This window comes from Quercus lobata, chromosome 2, assembly GCF_001633185.2.
Source record: "Quercus lobata isolate SW786 chromosome 2, ValleyOak3.0 Primary Assembly, whole genome shotgun sequence".
Lineage (NCBI taxonomy): Eukaryota > Viridiplantae > Streptophyta > Magnoliopsida > Fagales > Fagaceae > Quercus > Quercus lobata.
The window spans coordinates 55995362-56014960 of record NC_044905.1 but is presented as its reverse complement, the minus strand read 5'-3'; the positions used below and the strand labels follow the sequence as shown (position 1 = coordinate 56014960).

The following is a 19599-nucleotide window of genomic DNA, read 5'->3' as shown; positions in this document are numbered from 1 at the left end:
GGGGAAGAAACCAATAAAGTAAGAAAAATATCTTCAGAGACTAGGCTGGCAGTATAACATTTATAAAAGTAGGAATAGTAGAGAGGCCTATAAATAAGATAAATAAGAGGAAAGTCCAATGGAGAAAGGGGAGGATTTTCTTTTTGGGAGAAGAAGAAAAATCTATCTAGGGAGAGTAATAGAAGTAGAAAGAGAGGGAAATACTAAGGGTGTCACCACGGGAACAAGAAAGTTTCCCATAGTAATGTCTGTAATTGTAATTGTAACACCAATGGTCAAAGAAATCTATTGCTTTTGTTTCCCATTGTGGAATGTTTATTCCTTGTTATTTATTTGTATTTAAGTTATGTGAATCATTATAGTAGAATTCCGAGGTGAGTACCTCAGGGGCCAAATTTTGTGTCCCTACAACACCTTTTGTGAGCCTATATATATATATATATATATATATTGCTTGCTTTCTTTTACGAGAAAATTTATTGTTCAAATTCTTCATTCTATTGTTATTTTAACAATTGAATGATTAAAAAGAAAAAAAGAATTCATTTTCTTTTAGCTCACTCTCTTAGTGGGGAGCATCAAGCTCACTTAGAGAACACCAAGATAATCAAGGTCTTATGTGGGTTACTTAATTAAACATAACTGGTCCGTACGTGGTCCTGTTGCCATCTAAGTTTAAAAACATAGTAGTATAAGGAGCATTACCTAAAGTACAGAGTTTATGATGGAAGCTGAATCAGTTTACACTTCAATTTTTGTAATACCCTATCCCAAGCAATTGAAAGCACTAACATCGAACAACTTTCATGGTCTTGTTCCCTTTAAAGTTTAATAACATAGTACATTGCATTATGGACCGATTTTATAATGGACGCTGAATCGGAGTCCACTTTAATTTTTGTAACACCTTTGTTCCAAGCATTTGAAAATTGAAAGGCATTTGAAAGCACTACTATCTAACTAGTAATAGCATCCTGTGCAAACTAGGGCCTGTTTGGCCAAAAAATGTTTAGCTGTTTGTTTGTTGTCTCAGTTTATCTTGTTTTATTTTTTTTTCCCCTTAAAAAATTTAAAGTCAGCTTTCAATTTTTTGTCACATATTTAACATAAAAGGTACCAAAAACTATATCTTAACACTATGTAAATAAGCTATAGAAAACTTTACACCAAGTAAAATCTGAATCACCAATGTAGCTTCTCTTAAACTTTTGTTTGAAGCAATTAGAAGTTCAAAAATATAGCCCATAACTCTCTTTTATCGTATGACAACATAAATTGGAGCCATAAGAGAAGCCTGTTTGCTAGGACTGTGTGCGAGTCAAACTGGCCAGACTGAGGGGAAATTTTTTAACCAATTCATCCTTGATGGGTTGGAAAAATTCCAAACTGCCACCAACTCGTCAAGTTAAAAAAAATGGCAGATTAGTTGAAAATTTGTAAGGTTTTAACGGTTTAATTTTAGTTATGTGTTATATATTGAACATAAAATTTATTTGACCATTTACAGATAAATTTACGTTGTATTTTCTCTAAAACATATAAATTATTGAAGGAAATCACATAAAGTGATCAACTTTCCCATAGATTAAAGTACACACATTTTAAGCTATGAGTGTTTTCTATTTTTTTTTCTTAAAAAAAGAAAAAGAGAAGTTATGAGTACCATATTCATGTCACTATATATGCTTACAAATATGTTGGGAATGTATTATTCATTTTCATGTTAACATATGTAAATCATGGAGTTAACAAAAATTAAAACAAAAACACATACACACATATATATATATATATATATATATTTATGTATGTATTTATATTGGATCAAGTCTTGGCGATTTAAAAAAAGACTCAACCTATCACCTAATCTGACCCACCATTTAGTAGTTGAACCAGTACAACTTGCTTGAAAATCAATGTCATATCTGGATGGTGCGGAGTGGAAACTGGAGAGGATTAGTTAGTTTGGATGGATTAAGGGGGTCTTTGCATTGGCCTACTATTTACCATTCTTAACTATTACACTCAAGGATTAGGTCCTTTAAAATTTTAAATGATATGATATTAAATGCAATTTCAAATTTATTAAATTCATTCCAAACAATAAAGAATAATATTAGAGATACAAATTATTTTACAAACTGCTGATGTGGTGAGTAATTATTGGTAAATGAAAAAGTGATATTAATGGTGGGTCTAGATGAAAACCAATAAAAAGTTGGTCACATCATCAGTTTGTAAAAATGTTGTAAAATAGTTTGTGGTTGTAGCATCACTCAACAATAAAATGGATCAAACTGTAATGGAGAGCCTCAAAAACCTAGTGCAGCTTGGCCTCAATTACTTCTTCTTTTTTTCCTCTTTTGTTTTGAATTTTTGAATTATATATATATATATATATATATATTTCTTTTCACTAAAGAATGACAAGCTAGGACAGAAAGGGCGTGAGAGAGATTCAAACAAGCCAATGATCTTGGCTTCATGTTGTTGAGTTAGTTTGAAAGGCAATATTCTTATATATCGGACTCTCGCATAGGAGGTGGGCTCCACGGTGGGTAACACGTGTAGGGCCTAACCGGAGCACTGCTTTGAGATTTTACGTGAGTATGAGATCTTGGTGTATTCTTCCCCCAGGCCTAAACTTTACCCGTATTCATTTGTAATCGAATTCAAAGCCTAGATATGTATCATAGAGAAAGTGACATCCTCAATATCCTATAAACAAAGACAATAAGTTATAATAAAAAGATAATATGGAAAAGGTACCAAAACAAGTTGCAAACCATAAAACCCACTTGGTAATATTCTAAAAACTTTGATACGAATTCGGTTCACTATAAAAGCAATTCAAGAATTAGTTTCATTACCACATAGTTTTATAAGTTGTCCAACATTTGATTTTGGTGGCTGCTTAAGTAATGGCTGACAGTTCGATTGCCAGGCTCGAGGCACAGGTGGAGATAAAGGCAGATGTAGAAAAGTACTATGGCTTCTTTAGGAACAATATGCATCGTTTGGTTCAAATGTTCCCCAAAAACATTAAGAGCTTTCAAATACAAGAAGGAGATGAGGTCAGGGCTGGCTGTCTGACCCATTGGAAATATGACCTCGGTAAATTACAATTATTTATACCTTTCTATTAATTATTTTTAATTGAAATTTGGGTAGATATGGCAATATACAGTAGTGTCAACAATCAAGTCTAGTCTCAAATTTTTGCGGTTTTGCTATAACTTAACATATTAGTGAGAGTAAATCATACACTTTGGCATCACAACTTTTTCATAAATTTGATATGGTAGGTTGTGGGTGGTGGAGAATAAAGTGATGGGTCTATATGAAAGTAACAGGCAGCAAGTTATAGTCTACCACATATGATAGTTGTGGAAAATGATGCGGTAAAAGATGTGATCCTAAAATTGTTCGTTCTTTTTTTGCTATTCTATATTAAATCTAAAGTCATATTTTCAGTTATTTTCTTAATTTAGCTGTCATGTTTTTACTATTTTTCTACAAAGTTCTACTAATGTTATTTTGGGTCTTTCATTACCAATTTTTCATTGCCTCAACTTGAATAGGCACACTCTTTCTTATTGGTGCATTAACCATTCTCTTTTGAACATAACCAAACTATCTTAAGTAGCTTTTCATTATCTTTTCATTAATAGGAGCCATTCTAATTATGATCTCATCTTTAAACGATTTTTCTAATTTTGAATCTTATCTTTTCGTGTACTTACATTTATTCATCTTAATATTTTTATTTCAGTTAAACTTATTTTATAAGTATGTTGCTTCTTTTCTTTTCTTTTTTTTTTTTTTTTTTTTTTTTGGTTGAGAATACTAAGTATGTTGCTTCTTAATAGCCTAACATTCTGTACCATAAAGCATAACTGGTATTATGTGACATATATATAAAAATGTTTATACCCATAAGGATATTTCTTTTGTTAGAGAAGTGTTTATACCCATAAGGATAATAGTGTGACATATATTATAAATTTTATTATATAAATCTTACAAATTAATGTGTTAACTTTTAAACATGAAACAAAAAAAAAAAAAAAATTGTATATTATATTATTGACATGGCACTAATCATATTCAATATCACATCCCTTTGTTTTGTAATAAAATTAATATTTCTTTTGTTATTTAATGATTTTTTTTCTTTAGTTAGTCTATTCTAAAATCTTTAGAAGTATTGGCTATTTCTTAAGAAAAATTTTTGGCAACAAATTAGTTTTGTAGTTAACGACTATAACCCCATTTAATATCTTTTTATTAGATGTGAATTTTGACAAATCTATCATTGAATTATATTTTCTTCTTATATTTTTCATGTTTGCAAAATTTCTAAAGATCAATAGTTATGTTATTAATCAAGAGTTTAAATTTTAATTTTTTGTAAGTCTAAAATTATGCATTAAAAATATGTTTATAGATTGAATAATAAATAACATCTGATTAGCATGAAATTTGATATACGTGTAAAGAATATAAAGAATATGCAATCCAACTATTATATTTTAAAACACATAGTTATGTTAATTTTTTTAAGTGAGAGTTGTAGCCAACTTAAAGACCTACAACAAAACTTAAAGACCAATGTTACAAATATTGTTTTGGTAGTTGTTCTAGTTTGTCTACGGCAACAAAATATTAAATTTTGGCATTAGTATGCATTGGTAATGTAATTTCGAAATTACTATTATATATTTTTGATGAACAAATTACTATAATATATATGAATTTTATATAAAAAAAAATTCTAAAATGGTTGATTAATGATTGTCCTAAGCACAGGCCCGTTAACCGAATCCTTAAAAAATGTGTAGAATTCAAAATTTATTTTCTAATATTCTTTGAATTATATAAAACTTTGGTTTATAACAAAAGCCTAGGGTTTGAAATTGAAAAGTCAAAAGATGGAGAAGAAAAAAAAGACAGCGGAAGCTTTAGGGTTTTATTACGGCACAAGAATATTAGATTTTTTAATTAATTTTTTAAAAATTTTAATTGTTTATTTTTTAAGTTTAAAAAATAATTATTTTGGGTAAAAGATAAGATACATATGGAAATGCCGTGCAAAAAAGAAAGAATGAAAAAGGGATAAACACTTGAATAGAAGAAGAATGCCTTTGTTTAATTGCCCCCCTTGGCTAATGGCTCCCCCTCTGATCTGAATAGAAGAGAAAATGAAAGATACAAACTCATAGGGAAATTCACAGAGAGAGGCAAAAGACACCAGTATTTATACCTAGAGAACTCTTTTTAAACTTTAGTGAAAAAATCAGGTTGCACAAGTCAGTCGGTACTTTTCACAATGATTAATTTTTTTTTTTTATTCAGTTACAAGGCTTCTCACTTTTATAGAGGAAAAGGAGGAGATGAGAAATGTACAATTAATATAGATGTTCAAATTCTGTAGGTCGTGGACACTGAATGTTTCATTATTTCAATGTACTTTGTGTGTGCTTGGTTCTACGTCGTGTGGCATTATCATTTTTTGCTGTGTCTCGAATGCATGTCGTATTAAACTGATTATTGGGAGAGGATCGAACAGATAGGCTGCTTTGGATTCTCTACTATGGGAGTATATATGGTACATTCTGAAAAAATGCTTTATGGTAGTATGTATCTTTTATTAATTTGAAATTGTGTTAATTTGGTATTATACTGAAACTTTTTTTGAAAAGTAATTTTGTTGAATGAATTGTGTCTGGTATAAAAAAAATTTTGTTTGTAATTTTGTTGAATGAAATTGTGTTTGCTATTATCATTTTGTTTGAATTCTTGCGGAATGCATTTTCGGGGGCAATAAGAAGGAAAATATATGGGATGGGTTTATATAAATATTTTTTAACTAAACAATTAATTATATGATAACGTTTAAGTCCAAAACCAAATTAGACGTAATAAAAAACTATTCCAACATGTATTAAAAAAAAAAAAAAAAAAAACTATTCCAACAATATTATACAATTTCCATAAGTACTCGCAATTTTTTTTTTAAATTTTTTTTTATATAAATAAAAACTGTGTAGGGGGCGACTTGAGTTGACGTCTTTCACCTAGGCATGAGCAAGAGATCTAGATGTGTGATGCCCCAATTTAATTGATTGTGTGATGTGTATGGGTGTGTGATGAGTCCCACATCGAGTATTTATTGGGTAGATCTGAGCTTTATTAATAACTACAAGGAACCTCAATTGTGACTAGTCATTTTGAGGTATAGTACAGATGTGACTAGCGCTTTTCCTTGGGTCGTTACATATGATATCAGAGCCGATCCGGTAACCTCGTGTGAGTTTGGAGATACTACTCCACAAAGTGGGCCCTAATGAGGACTTTAGGAATTTAAGTGGGGGAGATTGTAATGCCCCAATTTAATTAATTGTGTGATGTGTGTGGGTGTGTGATAAGTCCCATATTAGGTATTTACTAGGTTGAGCTGGGTTTTATTAACAACTACAAGGAACTTCAATTGTGACTAGTCCTTTTGAGATATAGCGTAGATGTGGCTAGCACTTTTCCTTGGATCGTTACAAGATGAGTCATATTTATGCACCCAATACCATCGATGACGCTAGTAAGCATGAGCCAAGAATATAAATTTTTTTTCTCAAGCACTTCCCATTGCAAGATTCGAATGATACTACTTCCATAAGTATTTGCATTAGTAATATCTACTTAAATATTTTATTTACAAAATTATAATAATTAACATAAATAATATTAATACATAATGCCAGATGAAATGACAAAAGCAAAACAACATAAAATCCACCCTTTCATACCCTTATGGCTTTACAAGAGATGATTAATTTACATTATATGTGAGTGTGACCAATGTAATGATTTACGTGTTCCACAATTACGTACTGTTTGTCATGTGATTCAAATGAAACTATTCTTGTAACTTTGTACAACAAAGCAAATATCATATGCAACAGACATCACTAAAACCATCTATATTGGTTTTGTCTAGTCCTAGCCATGCATGTCCAACATCACAGATCAAGGGTGTTCCATCCTTGACTTTGGACGAGGAAAACCTGTGCAGGGTGGGGGTGGAAACTTTGGACTCGGAAGGTAAGATGAAGGAGAAAGGGAGTGGCAATCATGAAAGTGATTGAATATAGTTAATATATTTTGTTAAAATATGAATATTCTATGGAAAATATAGAATTTTCCTTAGTTATTTCAACATGCTGTCTAAAATAACATGAATTATTCATTTATTATTTTTTTAATGCAAGTTATATGTGAACTTTGAAACCGAGTAAAAATGTAAATAGAATTATAAGATTGTAAAAATGTTTGAGCAAAGAATCACGTGATGGCTCTCGAATGGTAGGTATGCACATAAAATCCCATGCATCTAACATTAAAATTTTTGCAAAGGATATAGATATAAACATCTTTCTTTTGTAGTGGATGCGCAAATACGAGGAATTGAAGGTTTGGCTTGGTTTGGGTTGATGACAAGAAATTCCACAAAAGATGATAGTGGAATGGAGGGAAAACATTGAAGAAGTAAAAATGGAGTGTGAAGTGGGAACCAGGGATGGAGCCAGGGTACAAACCTAGGGGGGGCAAAGCTTAACGTAAAGCTCATAAAATTTCATCACATTCATTAACATCGTAATCTTATATTTGTAGACACAATTTGAGATTTGCAATAAACTAATACTAATTTTGGTGATTTTTCAAATTTTAATTTAAAGTTTTTTATAAATTATGACATCAACATTAAAGGTTAGCAACAATAAATCATCAATATTAGTTTATGAATAATGCTGGGGATACATCTAACTACACGCTTGAATCCACAACATGCCTCACAAAAATTAGGTTAGTCCTAAACAAAAAGCCAAATAAACAAATCTTACAAATCACAACAAATTTTTTTTTAGAGATAGTTTTCAACCTATGATGTTTAATAAATTTTACCAGCACTTGAGCTACAACAAAATAAAATTACAACAAAATTAATATTTATTCATTGCACAACATGAACTTTACCATTTTTCTATTGAGTAGGACCACTAAGAGCATCAGTACCCAGTCTCTCAAATGGTATATGTTGATATACTTTAGAATCAAAGCACCAAAAATGCTCAGTCTTGCAATTCTAAAAAAATTTGCAATTGTGCTATAGTACCATCCTAAATGTATGATGGTACTGTAGCGCAAATGTAAACCTAAATATTATATTTTATTCCCTTTTTACCTTTTGTTCTCTCTCTCTCTCTCTTAAAGCTCATCTCACCAGTCACTCCTCTCTCTCTCTCTCTCTCTCTCTCTCTCATCTCACTAGTCACTGTATGCTCTCTCTTTCTCTCTCATGCCTCTACCGATGGCCCTTTTTCTCCCTATGCCGCTCAACCCAGCACTCTAGCCACAGTCCCTTTATCCATTTTCTCATCACCCCCTCCCTTCTCACAGCATGGTTGTGGGTTTGCAAATCGGATTTTCTAGGTGAGATTGACATGGTCAAAAGAAAAAAGCCACATGACTGAATTTTAAGTGAGGAACTTAAGGAACAGTGCATTTAAGTATTGTACCTAAGTTTTGTCATTTTGTGTTATACCCGACTATGGTCTAAGCTCGCTAGGATTTGATATCCTGCACCATCCTTACGGCTTGATGGGTCAATACAATTATATGATTAAATTTATTAGAAAATTTAAGATACATTCCTAAAGAATTTTCCTTAACGTTTACTGTTGAATGAAAGTTACTTTCAAAAGGCCTCTACCTCAAAGGAAAAATACTAGTACTAGAAATTACATATGGTAAAAAGAAATACATCATTGAATGCATGATGGGAGAGCTTGAACCTACCATTGTTGAACGTTATACTCACTATAACATCAGTAGTTCCCACAGACGGCGCCAATTGTAAGGACTAGATTTGAGTCCCTAGCCCAAAAGATGGATGGACTTAGACCCAAAAAGCCTAAAACAATGAATTTATAGAGAGTGGGTTGGAAAATTGGACTAAAATGAATTAGACAACAAATAAAGTAGATTCAAATGACAAGAACAGGTAGCTAGATTAATTTAAATTAAAGAAAATTGTCCTCGGCACAATCCGAGGAGATCAGTTCTTATATATTTCTCACAAGTTTGATTACAAATTTAATTCCTGATTGCTATGGTATTTCTCTCTTGATTTCCCGACACCCATGTCTCATTGCTTCCTTCTCCTTTTATACTCTTTTCCCTTTCATCTTTACCCTCCACGTGCAGACCAGATGGTTGGTGTTTGATACTTGTCCCATCAGCATTTTTTAAAAATCTTTATGTAGTAGCTGTAAGGCTGAGAACCACTGTTTAGATATCACTTTCACATTAATGTGGCCGGAGAGATAGCTGCAGAGCATTTAATGCAGTGGTAGCAACTTTTTCTTTAGATATTTTAGGACTCCCTTCTGTCCTTTGTTTTCGCAATGCTTATTCGTACCAATAGAACTTCCTGGAACATTCCCCTGGACGGCAGACCACCTCTACAGACCTCGGCTTTGGTTAGCCGAAGAGGCATTCATCCTCGGCCCAACCTCCTTGGCTATTATGATCAAAACTAACTTCTTCTTTTACTAACACGAGCTCCCTTGATAATGTTTACTCCTTCTCGGACGACCCTTTATCTTTGGCTTAGGCCTTAGGCCCAATATATACATAGATAATGAGCTCTTGGGCCCAATACCCCTACAGATAGTTTCATAAATTTTGTTTTAAAAAAATGTTGAAGGTTTCTCATTTTTATATAGTTGTTTATATCTAGTTTTTAATTTTTTGCTAGTCATATACATGTGTTTTTGCTAGTCAATAAATTGTTTAAATTACATGCTTTTATAGTTTAAAATAATGCATAAAATATAAGATTATAGATCATGTAAAAACCAAAAAATCTAGCGGCCCAAGCCCACTTAGAACAGTGAATGGCATAGTTAAACCTTGGCCAAAATCAATAGAATTTGTAAAAGAAGGAAACGAACAATAAGAGGGGACTCTGCTCGAGCATCCAAATAGAGAAGAAAATGTTAATCTTATAAAAATAAAGGAGTATATCTCCCTCCACAAGCTCGCCCGAGGAGGATCAGTTTGTTTAGGTAGTTACACTGTTTACTCTCCTTTCTCTCTCTTCTTCAATTGTGCTTATCTCTTTTTGATGCCTCTCTTTCGATTTTTTTCTTTCCAGTGCTCCTTCTTTTCCTTATAATCTTCTACCGCTATCATATCTCCACCATCCATTTTCACCTAACCTCCCTCTTTTTATGACACTTGTTACTTTTAACATCTGAAGAAGATGGTGGAAGGAATCTGCTTAGCTGTGATTTATATTGTTTAGGTCACTTCCTCATCAATGTGGCTGATAAAGCTGTTGTCTACCATTTAATGCGGATGTAACAGGCTGCACCAGACCAGAAGCTTCCCTAATGTCCCCTGACTTCCTCTCTCTCTTTAGATTCCAGCTCCCACTTAGAATACTACAGAGTACCTTGGTTCATTTCTTCCCTTCCTCGGGCGGCTTTCTTCCTCGGGCCCATGGCATTCCCACACCAAAGCTGCAACCCTTCAACTTCCTCATCGGTCCTTGGGCACCCATAGATCATATAATAAATAATATCCGATTAATACAAATTTTGACATGTGTATTAAGAGCGTAAAGAACATGCAACTCAATGGTTAGATTTTTAAAATATATAGTAATGTTTATTTTATTGAGTAAGATTGTAGCTTAAGGTTACAACAAATTTTGTAGTTAAATTTTGTCCTTAAATCCTCCCTCCCCACTTATTGTGAAAAAAAAAAAAAGCTTAATAATTAGAGCTCCACCTCCTAAAATTCATGATAATAAATTAATATTTTGTCATAAAAGGAAACACTGTTATTTTTTGCAGAATAAAAAAGAACACTTAAAATAATCAAACAGATTTTTAAATGTTTTGTTAAGGTTGAATGTTGTATGAGGTGAAAGGCTATATGAAAGAATTCTAAAAAAAAAATGCATTACATGGCAGAAAGAAGGGATTGTGGAGCAAATGATATTGAAATTTTTTTTATACAAACCTAGTCATCCAATTGAGTAAACCTGGTTGGGATTTTTTTTTTTTTTGTTTTTTTTTTTGAAAAGTAGATAGGAACCTGGTTGGGATTTAAAAGATGCAATATTGTGCAAAATGGCCGGGATGAGTTGAAATCAATATTGTAAAGTCTATTATTGTACTGTGGATTATATAATAAGATGTGATCCTTTCCCATAATTTCAAATAATATATATTTTTTTCTATTGCAAACTTCTGACAATCCCAAGTTTTTTGTATAATTATTAAATATTTATCAATTAAGCTAGGTTAAAAACTACCATACGAAATTTGTAATTCAAATTCTAAAGTAGTTGCTAAGAAGATCTTGTAGTACAGTATTATTTTTAAGATTCTTTTAAAGAAGAAATTGGGCAATTGTATTATTCAAAGGCCTACTCTCAATACAAGGAGAAAGGTTGTACATATGTATATTTATATACCAATGTTAAGTGTTTGTACAGAGAAGAATTTCAAAATAATTCAAAGTTTATAATTCATAATATGCTTTGTTTTGTTTTGATGATAATATTTTCTAGAAAATGAGTTATTTTCCAAAAAAATGTTTTTTTATAAAATTATCTTATTTTCCAATGTTTGGTAAAAACCTTAAATGAGTTGAAGAACAATTTTCTAACTTCTCTTATTTAACTTACTGTGAAATAGAGTTATTTTCAAAATAAATTTAGTGGAAAACAGTATCTAAAAGTAAGTCATACTTTTTCTATGGACCAAAAATAATTTTCCTTTGACTCACATTTTCTGATACTACCGAACACTAAAATACATAGAAAACTATATTTATACAAAGTTTTCCATCGAAATAATCTCTAAAAAGAGTGGAGTGATTTTCTCTTGTAGCCAAATCATTTGCTAATCTTCAATAACTGTAGGAGAGCCAAATATGGTGCTGATGATGAGTAATGGTAGAGAATTTTGTGAGATTTATCTAGGAATGAATGATTTCGAGATTTTTTTTGCTATGTTATTCTTGCCTTTTGTGTACTGCTGACTTTTTTCTTCTTTGTCCTTTACAAGGAGAGTAAAGGTTCAAATTCCCTCTCCACTTGTAGTAACAATTAAATTGCACCAAAAAAAAAAAAAATGCAAATTCACATGTAATTATGTTATGCGTGTGTGTGTGTATATATATACACTCATGCAATTGTAAACAAGTTGATGTTTTGCAGACTAACTATGTCTTTGAAAATTGCAGTCTTCTAGTTTCGAGAGGGCATGCTGCTTCAATTATTTGTGCCTAGGTTTTGTGCAAACACACAATAGCGTTCATCATAGGTTCCCTTGTTTGGTGTTAGTCCATAATTGAAAAACTAATTTAATATACTTATCATTACATAAGTGTTTGACAAAAGGCCTCCAATAGGTACTTTGATTTCTTATTTTTCATATGATTTGTCTTCTTTTGTATTTATACAAATAAATCTCCAATGGAAAAGCTTAACGCTCTAAAACATTGAAAGATAATTTCAAGTGGTATATGCAGTAGGTGATTGATGGAAGAGGTGATTTGCAAGTTGTCCACCATCTACATTTGTGAATAGATTAGAGTATAGACCATAAACAATCAATTAGCCATTAAAACACAAGACCAAGCAAATTAACGCAGAAACATAATAATAAAAAAAAAAAACTATCTAAAAAATATTTCTAATAAATCGACTAAATTATCCACAAGCAAGAAACTTAATGACATTTGTCTATCTAAGAAAATAAAAGATGTACTGCAGAGTGCAGATTTCCTAATGAAATGGAGAGAGAAACTAATACTGCTAGCTAGCTAAAGATCTACCAATCTACACTAGTTGGTGCTACCAATCATCGAAATGAATGGTCATCATTTGAAAGCTTTTGACGCTTATTTGGGTCATTACTGAAAAAAGGCATCGATGGTGACACTTGATGAGAAAGCATCGATGTCGACACTTGATTATTCAGAATCAGAAGCATATTTGGGTCATAACCGGGAGAAGGAATCGATGTTGACACTTGATTATTCAGCGATGCCTGCTGATAAACACAGTAATTGTAGTAATCAGATTGCATTGCTGAGATGTTCTTGAAAGGATTTGTAGTGTACGACCAATCTTGGTTTCTACTTGGCAAATTTAGGGTCTCTACAGAATTCACTAAAGGAGGAAAACAGAAACTTTGTTGATTGCTCTGGACAGGAGTCTCAAAAATATTACCGCCCATTGCTTGAAATGGATCATGGAACCCAGGCATGTCAATGAGAGTAGCAGCGTTACTGTTTTGAGGAACTTCCAATAATGCACTAGGTGCATTTTGATCAGATTGAAGCATGTAGTCATGGTCATATATCATTTGTGCCATAGGATCCTTGAATTCGAAATACTCCATTGGCTCATTTTGAGGCAAAGATGTGGAATTTGGAACCTCCTGATCATCTTGGGCATGGACTTGGGTTGATTTCTCATTCGATTTTGATTCCTTTTCAGTATTCTTATAAATTCTGCACAAAACTGAATCATCCAACTGGATAACATAAAATTCAATGATAGTCAGTTTGAGAATGAGAGAATTTAAGAATAAATAAATTACAACAATTATAGTTGAAATGTATGCACAAAAACTCTAAAGAAGATTCAAATAGCATTTTAATGAGTCATATAAAAGCTAAAATGAAAGGATATATAAAATTTTCATACCTTCATGTCACCTGGACTCCTTTTATCTCGAGGAGGAGTGTCAACTCTAAATTCGTGCATAATCCAATTAGTCTTCGTACCATTTGGAGCTTTTCCTTGATAGAAAACTAGTGCCTTCCTATACCCAATTAGGGCTTCGTCGAATATAATATGCTTGTCAGCTCCAGTAGCTTTCCAATATCCATCACCAGTTGCTCGGTTTGGACGGTTTCCATTTAAATACTTTCGATCTCTCGGAGTAAAAAAGTACCACATTTCTTGTTGTTTGCTGTTGATCATTGGATACGTTAAAATATATATAAAATAATATGAAATGAAAGTATTTGATGTCATATCTGTTTCACAAGGATACACTTCGTACATGTAGGTGTGATTGTGTTATTATTGCTCAGTGCTCACACGTCATGTTGACTCATTTATCTATATAATAATTTGAAGTCTATAAACTGTTTGGTCACGTTAATTACATATTCTAACTTTGAAAGAGAGTTCAAGAATTAACTTAATAGAGAGGCTATATATATACTCTTTCAAAGTTATAAATATCAATATGCAGCGATACAAAGAATACACTATATAATTAAAGGCTTAAAGCAAATATCAAAGAAATTAAATTCAATAACGATGTAGTGAAACTTGAGTTTTACACTCTTCAATTTCAACATGTCAAATCATCATATTATATATTAAAGATAGACACAACCACACTCAATCAATTGTAATATCCATTTGAAAATCCAACTCAATTGAGTGTTTATTGAGATATTATTAGATGTGGTAAGATGTATAGAGCTTTAAGTAAAAAGCTGATGATGTGGCAATCTTTTATTGAATGATGTAAAACATAAGTTTTACACCCTATTCTTACCAATTTCAAACTCAATATCAAAACCATGAAAATCACTCACCCTTAATATACTACCAATTAAGGCTAAAAATTACCAACCAAAAAAAAAAAAAAAAAAATAGTTGTAAACTTTCATATTAAACATTGTTTAGCATATTAGTTCCATGCAAAATTATGAATATGACCTTCAATGCATTGGAAAACAACAAGTTCCATTTGACTCAAAACATGAACGATTAATTTTTTATTAAAAAAAAACAACAAAAAAACAAAGGGATATTTAGAGATTAACTTGCAAGAAACTCAGGATTGTGGTGGTATAAGTTAGTCTCCACGATCTGGTTGGGAGGGAGGGGCTCGTTGGAAACCTTCTTATTCAAGTAAAACCTGACAAGCTCATTGTCAGTGGGACAGAACCTATATCCAGGTGGGAATGTATCAAAAGGGAATGTATCAAAAGGGAATGTATCAAAAAATAAATCAAGAAGAGGTTCTTCTAGTTCCATCCCCTTCTTGATGTTTATCCAGGTTGATTTCCTATTAGATTTTGTTTTGGGATCAGTTTTCTTATAAATCCTGCACAAGACTGAGTCATCCAACTGGATAACATAAATGCAATAGTTAGTTTGAGAATGAGAGAATTTGTGAACAAAAAATTACTACAATGATATTTGAAAAGTAAGCACAAAAAAGAAGATTCAAATAGCATTTTAATGAGTCATATAAAAGCTAAAATGAAAGGATAAAAATATGCATACCCTCATGTCACTTGGATTCCTTTTATCTCGAGGAGGAGTGTCAACTCTAAATTCATGCATAATCCAATCAGTCTTCGTACCATTTGGAGGTTTTCCTTGATAGAAAACTAGTGCCTTCTTATACCCAATTAGGGTTTCGTCGAATATGATAGGCTTGTCAACTCCAGTAGCTTTCCAATATCCATCACCAGTAGCTCGGTTTGGACGGACTCCATTTAAATACTTTCGATCCCTTGGAGTAAAAAAGTACAATTCATTTTCTCCACATTTCTTGTAGTTTGCTGCTAGTCATTGGAAATGTTAAAACGTATATAAAATAATATAAAATGAAAGTATTTGGTGTTTCTTGCTTGACTTCTTCTAACATTGTGCCATTAATTTTTATAAATAGGTAACATAGTCACATAAATTTTTGAAAGTCATTCTATATAAATTTTATAGTTTGACTTTGAAATAGTGCTAAATCATTTTTAAAGTTTAAACCAATTAAAACTCATAAATTCTAGTTAAAGTTTACGTGGTTTTTTTTTTTTTTTTTTTTTTTTTTTTTTTTTTTTTTTTTTTTCGCAAGCTCTCTAATTTAACTTTTTCGAGCAATAAGAAAATACGTTAACAAAAAATTTATTAAAAAAAAAAAAAAACTCACGGAAAACTACAACATGAAATAACAAAGATCCCCACCATCTTTGACAGGTCCGACCTACAGTAGGGCAGAGGGGGGCCATGGCCCCCCCCCCCCTCACACACACAAAAAAAAAAAAAAAAAAACTAGTATATATAAGAAATTGTGTTTGTGCTTGAGACCAATGATTGTTTGAGTGCACTAGATTGGGCAGCACTATTAATGCTGAATTTTGAGCATGCATCATTCTTTTCGTAGAAGCAGATAGATGAAATATAAATGAGAGGCATTATTTGATCGAAATAAATGTTAGACAATGATCGTAAAAGTCTTTGTACTGGGTCATTAAATTTTGTTTGTCACTTTGTGTGGTGTGGGTCGTGTGGCCAATATATTATATATATGAAATTGTGTTTGTCTCTTGTGATTTAATTTAATTCTTTGTGTGGTTGTGATTTAAGTCTTTGATTTTGTACATTGAAAATGAGATTGTTGCAAAATTTGGTATAGAATCAATCATAAATGGCTTTAGAGATTTAAAATAGTGTCGAGTTCCATTTTGATAATGTGTAGAAATGTTTAAAAAATACTTATTTTGTATGCTATACTTTGTTTATATTTTTATAATATGAAATGTTTAAGAAATAATTATTTTGTATATAGTATTTTGTTGAATATGAAATAGATATTAGTTTTTATTTTCATAAATTTTTTTTTGGTTTTAAGCTTTGGCTCCCCTCATGTTTGAATCCTGGTTCCGTCCTTGATCATTGACTTTGATACGTGAATTTACATAAAATAGTTCTTACTATCGTTACACAAGACTTTAAAAGTTAGAAAGGATCAACGAAACAAAAATAAATTTTTATTTTAACCTAAAAAAATTTAGGTGACTGGTGCACTTGCACCACATCTATATATGTAGTACTTGATGTCATATCTGTGTTCACAATGATACACTGCGTACATATATGTAGGTGATTGTGTTATAAGTGCTCACAGTCAGTTATCACACCTCTTATTCATCTATATAATTTTTGAAAAGATATTCATCTATATAATAATTTGAAAGAAAGCTCCAGAAGAATTAAAGAAACGTGATTAACTTAAAAGATAGGATATATATGTACACCCTTTCAAAGTTTTATATAAGAGAGGCCACCATAATTATTGGGATTGATTTCGATGCAAAGATTACACTATATAGGCTTAAAGAAAATATCAAAACTATAAAAATAACACACCCTTAACATACTACAAATTAAACCTAAAAATTACAACAACAAAAAATAGTTGTAGACTCATATTAATTAAACATTGTTTTGCATATTAGTTCCATGAAAAACTTTGTATATGACCTTTAAAGCATTGGAAAACAAGAAAAACAAGAAATTCCATTTAATTTATAAAGAAAAACAAGAACAAAAACAAGACCAAGAACAAGAACAAGGGATATTTAAAGATTAACCTGCAAGAAACTCGGGATTGTAGCCGTATAAGTTAGTCTCGACAATCTGGTTGGGAGGGAGGGGCTCATTGGAAACCTTCTTATTCAAGTAAAACCTGATGAGCTCGACGTCAGTGGGGCAGAACCTATATCCAGGAGGCAAATCATCAAAAGAGAATTCATCATTAGCGAAGTCTTCGTATTCCTTAAGAAGATCATCAATATCTGAGTCATGATCATCTTGTGAAACCACTGGTGGTGTTGTCAATGGAGTCTTGTTGTTGGTGTTGTTGCAGTGTTCTATTATGTTCAGGGCTTGGGTTTGGGCTGGGGGTTGTGTATGGGCTTGGGGCTGTGGTGTAGGGTTAGTGGGAGTGGTAACAGAAACCATCAAACTCGGCTTGCACTTCTTATCGGACTCCACAGAGGGAGATGACTTCCCGCCTACTCGTAAGTTTGAAACTCTTTCTCTCTCTATTTGTTTTTGCTAAATCTCTCTCTCTCTCTCTCTATGATATATATATAAAAAAGTTCAGAGTTTCTACTTCTAGTTCTACTTCTGCAAGGATAGGACTCTATTTCAAAAGAAACTAGGTCTAATTGATAGCTATAAAGATAACATCTAATCTAGTCTAATCTAATCTATATATCTATATAACCGGCTTATCAAAAAGAAAAAAAAAAAAAAATATATATATATATATATATATATATATATATATATATATATAATAACTTCTGTTAATTCCACAATTTTTCACGTTATCTTTTTTTTTTTTTTTTTTTGAAGAAAAGTTAAATGAAACTTTATTATTGGAAAAAAAAAAACAAACTAAACAATATCCTCCAAATCCCGTGGAAGTTCTTCTATCCACACATCGGTTTCAGTAGATAAAACTGCTCGTCTAGCAAGGGCATGAGCTAACTTATTGCTCTTTCGATTGACATGCAAAAAATTACAAATAAAAGAAGAAGATAACAGTCTAATCTCATCAATAATATGTCCATACAAAGTCTGCACTGGCCTAGTATCGGTAATGGCTTGAATAATTTTCAAAGAGTCCCCTTCAATCACCACATTATGAAGGCTGAGTTCCTGAGCAAAGCAAATGGCCCTTCGAGCTGCCAAAGCCTCCACCACATCAGCCGAACCTGGGAGCCTCACTATCTGACTTAATGCAGCCGTAACAAGCCCAGCCGAGTCCCTAACACCTCTGTTCCAGAAATAAAGCGCCATCAAAGTTTACTTTGTAAACACCCGAATCAGGTGGCTTCCAACGCAAATCCATACTCTGAATAGCCATCCGCGAATTCATTGGTTGCACATCCCAATACTCCTGCAAAAGCTCTGAAGCTCGGTGCATTACCATCTCAGGACCCCAAGTTTTCTGTCCCTCCCTCACCCTGTCTCTCCTCTCCCAGATACCCCAAGCAGCCATAGCGAACAAGGCAATCATATTAGAGGATCCATGCAAGCATAAAAACTGAAACAGATCACCAAAGTTTGAAAAATGATGAGCATGAAGAAAAGAAAATCAAGCATTTGACATCCAAATGGGCTTTACCGCATCACAGAACCACAAAGCATGAAAGAAAGCCCATATACAAAATACAGCCTACCCAAATAGAGCACAGAACCACAGGCTTTATAACATGGAGAAGACCACGCTAGAGCACTGAGGGAGAAAAACTAAAACAAAATACCCAAACGAAGCCCAAGTCCTACTCACCCAATACAGAGTTTTAAAACCACAATATCACAATACAGACCTTTCAAAACAACACCATAATACAAATCTTTAAAAAAATAGTCCCTCAAAAAAAAAAAAAAATCTTTGAAAAAACAAAACAAAATTACAATTTAGAACTTTCAACAAAACAGAGACTAAGAATTATTCAATTTAACTCCCCATCAGCAGCTCCACAATTTTCATCGTCATCTTTTTTTTAAAATTCTTTTTAACATTTTATTATATTAGAATTTATTAATTTAACTCCCCCATTAGTATACAATAATACAACTCCCCCATTTGTTCCAAAAAAAAAAAAAAAAATACAACTCCCCCATTAGCTTTCACGTCACCTTTTTTTTTTTAAAAGTTTTATTATTATATTAGAATTATCAATTTAGAACCCTAA

At 32.1% G+C, this 19599-nt stretch overlaps 2 protein-coding genes across 2 annotated transcripts; both read right to left on the bottom strand.

Moving 5' to 3' along the window:
* Window positions 1-12935: 12935 nt before the first annotated feature.
* Window positions 12936-14065, bottom strand: LOC115966776 (NAC domain-containing protein 67-like). The gene is made up of 2 exons (XM_031085936.1): window positions 13787-14065; window positions 12936-13613 (listed from the first exon to the last, which is right to left on the bottom strand). Exons 1-2 carry the CDS (start codon window positions 14063-14065, stop codon window positions 12936-12938), a joined length of 957 nt encoding a protein of 318 aa, XP_030941796.1.
* Window positions 14066-14920: 855 nt separating this feature from the next.
* LOC115966770 (NAC transcription factor NAM-1-like) lies at window positions 14921-17957 on the bottom strand. The gene is made up of 3 exons (XM_031085932.1): window positions 17482-17957; window positions 15392-15672; window positions 14921-15232 (listed from the first exon to the last, which is right to left on the bottom strand). Exons 1-3 carry the CDS (start codon window positions 17849-17851, stop codon window positions 14921-14923), a joined length of 963 nt encoding a protein of 320 aa, XP_030941792.1. The 5' UTR covers window positions 17852-17957.
* Between the last annotated feature and the right edge of the window lie 1642 nt (window positions 17958-19599).

What these genes read in the sequence shown, in the direction of transcription:
- LOC115966776 (XM_031085936.1), bottom strand. Translation starts at nt 14,065, where the DNA reads ATGATCAACAGCAAACAACAAGAAATGTGGTACTTTTTTACTCCGAGA. An exon ending in GGAGTCCAGGTGACATGAAG is followed by an intron (nt 13,614 to 13,786) that starts GTATGAAAATTT and finishes TATGTTATCCAG; the next exon opens with TTGGATGATTCAGTTTTGTG.
- LOC115966770 (XM_031085932.1), bottom strand. Translation starts at nt 17,851, where the DNA reads ATGGTTTCTGTTACCACTCCCACTAACCCTACACCACAGCCCCAAGCC. An exon ending in CAATCCCGAGTTTCTTGCAG is followed by an intron (nt 15,673 to 17,481) that starts GTTAATCTTTAA and finishes AATGACTAGCAG; the next exon opens with CAAACTACAAGAAATGTGGA. An exon ending in GGAATCCAAGTGACATGAGG is followed by an intron (nt 15,233 to 15,391) that starts GTATGCATATTT and finishes TATGTTATCCAG; the next exon opens with TTGGATGACTCAGTCTTGTG.